This window comes from Arvicola amphibius, chromosome 14 (assembly GCF_903992535.2).
Source record: "Arvicola amphibius chromosome 14, mArvAmp1.2, whole genome shotgun sequence".
NCBI classification, from domain to species: domain Eukaryota; kingdom Metazoa; phylum Chordata; class Mammalia; order Rodentia; family Cricetidae; genus Arvicola; species Arvicola amphibius.
In genome coordinates, this window is record NC_052060.1 from 23,439,369 (window position 1) to 23,448,264 (window position 8,896).

General features: G+C 32.1%; 1 protein-coding gene across 3 annotated transcripts; it reads right to left on the reverse strand.

Moving 5' to 3' along the window:
- Positions 1–362: 362 nt before the first annotated feature.
- LOC119800917 (pancreatic alpha-amylase-like) lies at positions 363–8,314 on the reverse strand. Of its 3 annotated transcripts, none has more exons than XM_038311293.1 (10): positions 8,147–8,314; positions 7,683–7,829; positions 6,770–6,958; positions 6,097–6,162; positions 4,688–4,821; positions 3,875–3,997; positions 3,683–3,782; positions 2,178–2,296; positions 1,943–2,068; positions 363–552 (listed from the first exon to the last, which is right to left on the reverse strand). In XM_038311293.1, the coding sequence occupies exons 1-10, from the start codon at positions 8,312–8,314 to the stop codon at positions 363–365; spliced, it is 1,362 nt and encodes a 453-aa protein (XP_038167221.1). The 3 variants fall into 3 exon arrangements, with proteins under 3 accessions (XP_038167221.1, XP_038167220.1, XP_038167222.1); XM_038311292.1 differs by having other exon boundaries at positions 5,932–6,162; XM_038311294.1 differs by lacking the exon at positions 6,097–6,162.
- Positions 8,315–8,896: the final 582 nt, after the last annotated feature.

Sequence of the window (8,896 nt, forward strand, 5' to 3'; positions counted from 1 at the left end):
CTGCTAGTATTAAAAATCTTGGATGTTGTTATCAAATGAATATATGTGAAGTTTTTAATTTCTGCTTTTAATTAAAGGAATGAAACTCTAAAATTAAGTTACTTATGAGCTAGCAGCATTGCTCAGCAGGTAAATGTGCTTTCCTAGGAAGTCTGATGACTTAAGTATGACCTCACAGCACATGGGATAATGGAGAGGGGCAAAGCAATGACACAGGTTGTTCCAAAATCCTTTATATATTCAGTGCTCAGAAATAAACATCACACATGCACATATCATAAAAAAGAAAAGTTAAAATAATAAGGCACACATGAAAAAAGAAACACATTCAATTAATGCTTTATATGTATTTAATTTAGTTCTTACAATTTCGATTCAACATGGATTGCAATAAATGGGTCTTCAGCACAGTTACTAATAGAAAATTGAGCTGTGCCATCATTTTCAACATAGACTTTGATTCCAGTGCAATTGCCATCAATCTTGTCTCCAGAAATGACATCACAGTATGTGCCAGCAGGAAGACCAGTCTGTAAAGTTGTTAACAAAGCCCTGGGGAAAAAAGGGTATTTAACTTAAATTCAACCCACACAAATGCAAGAAGATCCATTATCAATAAAACAATAAATGTCTCAACCTCGTGATATAGACCACTAAAGATTCAGAGTATTATTAAGCAAATCCGAATAACAAGACTGCAAGTGAGGAAGAAAGAATTCTCCAGACCAAAGATATTAGATATTATTATAAATGTCTGTTAGTTTCATGGGCTATGGTGACTGCTACCCATCAAAAAAATCCATAGAACCCAGTAATGCTCAGTAGGAAAGGGCTCCTGTGAGGACGATCATTCTTTCAAGTTTGTGCTCTGCTCGATTTAAACTGATGACTTAAAAAATGTTAACAGCATCATTTTCTCCCAAAGTTATTAGATTACATGACCCATAAAGAATTTTTTCTACAATTAAACATTATCTAGAATTTATGTGGATACATACAAATTTGTATTAGGAAACTGTATGTGTAAAGTTATTCTGGTGTTCCTGAAATACCAGCCATGTGTTCTTTCAATAAATGATGTACCTAAATTATTGTTTTCAACCAATAAAATATGACTTATGAAAAAAACTCTCAATCTTATAGGTAGCTGATTTTGTACTGAGACATTTTACTGGCTTTTAAAGAGATTCTCTGAGTAAGTATTAATTTTTGATTGTTTGTGTGTTTGTTTCATTTTGTTTTTTGAGAGACAAGGTCTCTTTAAACATACTTGACTGCCCTAGAACACACTACAAAGATCAACTTGCCTCAAGTTCAAGAAAATATGGGTACCTCTACTTGTTGGCATTAAAGACTTTGACCTCCACTCCTGTTATCTGAGCTAGACCACTACAGAGAGAGATCCATAGAGTAAGACTCAGATGAAAGAACCACAGTGGAAGAAAAATAATGAAAGTTTTAAAAGAAAAACACAACAGCTTCTTGAAGACACTCATAGACAGATGCAAGTATGCATATATTTTAAATATTTAAAAACAAGGAGATAGAACATTGAAGACTGTGTATAACTACAGTAGATAAAAGTTATTTTCAAATATAGGTGAAACTTACTCCAGTCCTAATATGATACATTGTTTAACGATGTTACGACTTATATTTACTATTTATATGTTCTGTGAAATGTATCAAATGAGCTTGCAAATATGAATACATAGTACTGCCATCGTAAGCTTTGTTCAAAGATCTCAAATACAAGATTTTATTTAAAGGAAAAAATATATAAGCAAATATTGATTTTCTTCTGTACCCTGAATGTTTAATTTTTGGCATAAATTTATTGTCTAAAAGATTTTTCACATATAAAAGAGATAATGAACAGGAAAATAAAAGAAAGATCTAAGCATATGAGTATACAATCCTAATTTTACTGATACTGACTTACCAGTCATCATTGTTAAAGACAATGAATCCTTTGTTTCCTCTGCCAAAAGCTACTTGGTTGCTGCCATTATCCCACCAGTTTGAGAAGGGCTGATCACCCACTACATTTCTGAAGGCAACCATGTTCCTAGAAGCACAATATCATGTGAAATGCTGGTACCCTTAAACTTCAACAATTTATAACAAAAAGTTAAACAACTTTCTTATAAGACAAAGTCTGTGGGGGAAATTCCCACCTTATTTGACGCCATCGATGTTCACAGACCCAGCCATTGCCACAAGTTGTGTCTGGATTAATGGTCACTTCTTTGGTTACTCCATTGTCATTAGGTGGTCCAATCCAGTCATTCAGATCCTTAATTATTGAAAGATTCAGGTTATTTGAATGCTTGTGTCTGCATAATTATTTCTACCAGAGCAAACTCAAACCAAACTTCTTATTATACTTCTTTCTTGGCAGGGTCTAATTTTAATCTAAGTCCTTCAGTGTTGTACAGACCTCACTGAGTCCTTCAGTTCTGTGTAAATTCATATTCTCTACTCAATTCAAAATGACAGTAGCAAATCTTAAGCATCTCATTTACTATCAAAGTAGTAGTTTCTCAAAACCACTTAAAGCTCTTTAATGTCACCTAACATCAAGACACTTGGAGCCGAACCCTGGCATTAGAGAACAGACTTCAGTCACTTCTTTAGAAGTCTCCATGTTATGCATTGTGTGAAAGTGCCTCAGTTTTTCATAAAATAGGGACATAGTTGTTGGCTACTCAAAAAATTTAAAAACATATATGAAAAGGCTTTTAATATAACAATTTCTAAGTTAATATTATTTGATTTCCTACTACTTGCTGGTAAAATGTGGTTATAAAATAACCTGACTTTCCTTATTGAGCTTAACAAAGTATACATGCATATTTGAAGATGTCTAAATTGTAGTATATTTTTGAAAGAGAAAAAGAGATCATTCCAAGCCTGAAAGTTCTTCAAGAATAGAACAAAGTTCAATAAAAACAGAAGGAAACTCATTTCAAAAGGAAAATAGGAAAAACTGTTTTTCTGATATATAAAGAAGAAACATTTATATTTTATATTTGATGTTTCTCTATGATTCTAGATTCCTGTATTGAAACAGAAAACTTCACATAGTCTTTCAGATGGTATTAATTTCTAGACGAATTTTGAAATTTCTTAAGCTTTTGTACCTACCCAACAACACATACCTAACCAACAGCACATAATATTTATAATTCTTAGATTAATTTTAATTGTTTTCTGTTTAGGCACCTAGATAACAACTGATATTGCTTATAATTCTATAAACACATATTGTTTACAGACTCCCTAGAAAATCAGTGTGGTGTAATTTTCAGAAATTTCTATTATATTCCTAATTACCCTAAAATCAGCTACCGTGTTTTTCCACAGGAAAAAAGTAAAAGTATCTTAATATGCTAACATTGCTTTAGGAAAAAATTGAAATTCTATTCAATGCTAGAAAACATCATCCCCCATTAACTTTTATGGTCGGACATTATCAGTAACACGTGTTTTCATTCTGTCCTTTCTCCTACTTAAATTACTACTTTTCCAATCACACACATTTGCAATGTCCTTACTCTATAAAAACTTGGTAAATAAACAATTAATAATTAGTATCATATGCTTTAACTTCATGCGAATTTAAACCAGAACCTCGTGCTTTTCTAGATTAAGATGTACATGGAAGAACTTCAAGACATACTTGTCCATTCTGGATGTTTCTTTCCCAACGGTAACTTGACATTACTCGTGTGAATCCATAAGGATGAGCCAACATAAATCCAACTGCCATTTTATACATTCTGAAAGTTTTAAAATGGTATTAAAGCAGAAGTATATAATGCAATTGCATCATTAAAAGCAGGTTACACAACAGCAAAGAATGTTCTCCCACCTAGCATCCCAGAAGGTCAGGATGGATGCGCCACCAGCTCCATGTCCTCGCTGATTGTCATGGTTGTCCACAAACACAAGGGCTCTGTCAGTAGGCACGAAACCCCAACCTTCTCCCCAGTTCCTACATAAAAAAAGCAAATTATTATTTCCCAATGCTTAGACTAACTTTACATAGTTATCTAAATAAATAACACATAGTTATCTAAATAAATAACAATTCCATTTTAAATCTCTGTTATAGGCACATATAAACATATATATATATGTATGAAATTATTTTCTATGATTTTGTATACTCATTTAGGGGTTACAGTATAATGTTTTTGTTCTTAAAGTGTTTATTTTCTTTAGATTCTTCACTGTATTGTATTTCTATGGACATAAAATGCAAAACATCCATTTGTCGATATACAGAGTAAAATTCTGCAGTGAAATCATCATAAAAACACTCAACGTTTCCAATTTTTTTTGATATAAAATAGCAATACTTCATACTTGACCACATTATAAATATCACTTACAAACTATTTTGTAATAATAATCTATCTTTAATAGACCATAGTTAAACATTCCTGGAATGTAATGGATTTGCTATAAAGAGACAAAAATCCCTTTGGATGTTTGGATTTCCAGGGCTCCCTTGTGATTGACATAACAAATGGAAAAGAAAATTGGATGGAGTTTAGAAATATTGAGCCTAATAATCAACCACTGCATAATTATTTAAATGGGAATAGTTGAGGCTATAACTTTTGATATGAAATGGCATGAACTCTATGATAGCTCAAATGAAGAAATGGTGTATATTTACTGTAAATAGGCCATCTTCTCTCCACTCCACTTGCGGATAACTGTGCCAAGTTTTGCTCCATACTTGAATTCTGTCACACGACCATTTCCAAAGTACTCACTACTTGTAATTGCCTCGCCACCCAGATCAATGACCTAGTAGATACATTGGGGCAGCTGTAATTTTTAATATAGATTTAGAGCATATTATCTAAATATAATGTCATTCAGAAATCCTTATGTCACAATATTGAAAGACACAGTCAACTTTCATCCTCCAGGGTGGCTGACAAAGGGAAAAATTAATTACTTCACACTGATATAATGCTTGCTGTTAAATGAGAATTAGCAGTGTTTTTCTAAGGAAACAAAGCTTCAAAGGTCTTATCCCCACTACACTTAAAATAATATTATTGCCACGCAGAAAACTTCATCAATTAGTTTAAACATTTACAAACTTGATACCATGAGATGAATCTTAAACTCTGAAAGATTGGCTTGAGACAAAAACCATTATGATTGGTCTATTTTTTGTAATGGCATCTGAGGAGCGAGAAAATGAATTAATGAAGTTGTACCAACTTGGAACCTGCTATGGTAAAGGACTAAGCATGCTACCTATAAATAACTGCAATCCTATTAATAAACAATAGAATTCTACAGGGTATACCAGACTGAGATATTAACCTACATTATGCGTTTTATGCTTAGTAAAATCTCCTAGCTACTATGTGATTTACGAAATGACAACATTTAAGAAAAAGCCCACAAGGGCTCAACATTATACAAAGTAATATAGAAAGAATTATAAGCAACTGAGGAAATTGGGAAATGGATATCAGGGAAAACCATATCAATTGACTGTCTAGTACCAATATATAAACATATTTTTAGCAATATAGACTATATTAGTTATATTTGAGAACATATATATTCATATATACATATATACATATATTCTTAAATATAATGTGTCTAATGCTGTTTAATAATATTAAGAAACATATGTATATATAAGTTATTTAAGAACATATGAATATAAGTATATGTATATGCACATATTCTACTAATTATAAATATATGCATATATAAGAGCATACACACACATACAGTGTATGTGCAATAACAAATGGTCAAAAGAAAGTCTACAAACTTTAAGGAATATATGAAAGCATATATGGACGAGTATAGAGGGAGTAAAAGGAAGAGAAAACATTGCAATTAAATTATAATATAATTTTTAAATGAACATGTATGTTGTTTTACCTCTTGAAAAATGAAAGGTCTGCTTCCTTCAGGGAACCATTGTGTATTTAGGTTATGCAGTTTGTCCAAAATCACCTTTATGTCTCCAGGCCACATGTGCTTAGCAGCATCAAGTCTGAACCCTGCTACACCCATGTCAATGAGATGGTTCATGTAGTCAGCCACCTTGCCACGAACATAATCTTTCTCAAGTGCAAGATCCAGAAGGCCAGACAGACGACAGTTTCTGACCTATTTTTTAAAATGATTAATGTATAAAAAGTCATGCATTGTTTTTGAATTCATTTCTTTCTTCAGTCCCTCTTTCAATTACAAGTGCATATTTTCATATTGCCTTACTTAGAATATAGGATATTGCCTTTCCTTAGAACATGAGAATATGAGAAGTACTGATGTTTTAATTTGGACCGAGATTTTAAAATATATTCTGTGATAGATAAAGAGAATATCAGAAAAGATTGATGAGAATTTTAGCTGGTTTATTCTTTTTATTTCTCTCTCTCTCTCTACCCCTTTTTTATTTAATGTCTCCATCCCTTCTCTCTCTCCTCTTTATCCATACTGCAATGTTTATATAATTGATAAAATTATGCTTTTCAATTTTTCAGATAAGGTCACCAAAGAGCATGTCTTCATTTTATTACTGATTTTTGCTCTATACTTAGAAAATAATACAAAAAAGTCCAGCACATTTTTCCATTTCTAGTTTTCAAGTTTTCTGTCATAGTGACCTCTTTTCCTATGGAATCTGAATATGTCTAGTAGTAATTTATAAATTGATTGTGCACATCTAGATACCTAGATTCTTCTTTATTCTGATTAATATTTCTCTCATTACCTCATTAGCATCATTGTAGTTATAAATTTCTCCGTTGCATTTTCCATCATTAAAATCCCAACCAGAATATGGAACTCCTGGGAAATCCCTGTCATTGGCATTGTAGTAAGTTCCACAGGTACTGCTTGTCCCTGCACGATTGCCTGTGCCACACATGTGGTTGATAACTGCATCTACATAAATACAGACCTGGAGAAGAAAAATGCATGCTTCAGCTAGACTCAGGAATCTAGTTTCAATGGCAAACTCATAACATGCTAGCAAATCTCCAAAATATATCTTCTGATTCCTTATAGATACATTTGAGTAAAAAGAGTCAAGTAGGAAAGGAAACTAATGTGAAGTAAGATCAACAATAGTCCTAATATTTAGAAAAGAATATAGAAATCTTAAATGGAGCTAAACAGAAAGTATTGCAATTATAAACAAAAAAATCAATTTTTGAGAAAGCAAAGCATAGTATAAAATGAGAATATTGTATTTCAAATTTTGCGGGATCACTAGAAAATCTTAGATTACAATATCTGCTATGTATCTGAAGAACGAAAGGTAATTAGATGTCTCTTCATTATAGGATAAAGTAGATACTTACCATTAAAAACAATTATGGCAAAGCAAACCCAAGAATGTGGGAAGAAAATGGAATCATATAAAATGATTTAGTCCTCACATATGTTACAATGCCGAACAGAAATCTCTTAAGTATTTGTAAATATTAATCTTAAAAGTTAATACTTTACTATATTAAAGAATTTTAAAGGTAACAATGAGACAGAAATACCTTTTTAATAATAGATAAAAATGCAATGTAAGATTTCAGAGACTTAAAATATTCTAGTCAATGGTAAAGAACTTGAAACAAAGAGAAATATTGTATATATAATAACTGTAAAGAAAATGTGACTTCACTTACACCAACATTGTTGCACCTCTTCACCATGTCCCTGAATTCATCTTCATTTCCAGATCTTGTGCATATTTTGTAACTAATTGGTTGGTATCTTTCCCACCATGGCCTTGGTGGATCATTAACCACAATGTTTTCATTGGGTGGAGAGACCTACAAATAGAACTATTATAATTAGTGCTGGATTGAAGCTTTATTTGCATAATTAGATCTTGTAGAAATCTATCAGTGATCCAGTGTAATTTTTCACCATCTGCCCATTAACAACCACCTGAAAATATAGAAAGACATTGCAGTCTTCCCACTTACAGTCCCTACAATTAAGTAAAAAGAATCTGTCCCCAGCAAAATGTTTCCTTCCTCAGGAAAGTTATGGGTGAAAAGAAGTTATCCTTCAAAATCATTATTATTAGAATACTCTTTTATGTGAGCACAGTGAACTCTGCATTTAAATTTTAAACAAATCTTACCTGAACCCCTCCGAATCCCTTAGGACCTAAATATCGCTCACATTCCTTGGCAATATCAACCCAGCGCCACTCAAACAGGTGGACAATAGAAGTCCCTCTACAATGAGTCTGTGGGTAATACTGAGCCCAGCAGAACCCAATGAAGGAAAGCAACAGAAAGAACTTCATTTTACTTTGAAGTTGTCAGAGTTCTCTCTAGTGCCTCTTTATATTCTGAAAGAGGTACATTTGGCAAAGTAAATGTTCATGAATAAATATTTAGAGTACAAGCTATAATCTGAACAAGATTAGCGTCAATGGTGTGAGCAGCTGAAGAATACTCAGAAACTCACATGGAGAATAAACTTAATGTTTTTTTAAGGTCAAGTATTATTTGATTGGTATTACATCTTGTTTGTTATGTCCTTAATAGTACTTTGCAAATTAAACCAAATATGTCTAGGATTTTCCATCTTTAAATCTTTTTATTCCCCATTACAAATAGTCATGGAATCATCAATTCAGCATGCTTTACTCCCTAATTTGGTTTTTTTTTGTATTTTAAAAGCTTCTTTGATTATTAAGAAACTGAAAAGCATGGTGGCATGTACCTGATAACTCAGTACTAGGGAGAAAGAGAATTTAGGATATAGTGGAAGCCAGCAGAACATATATATATATATATATATATATATATATATATATCCCTCAAAACAAACAAATTAATAAGAAGTATGTAAGGGATGACATTAAATTTAAATGCTTCTGGTT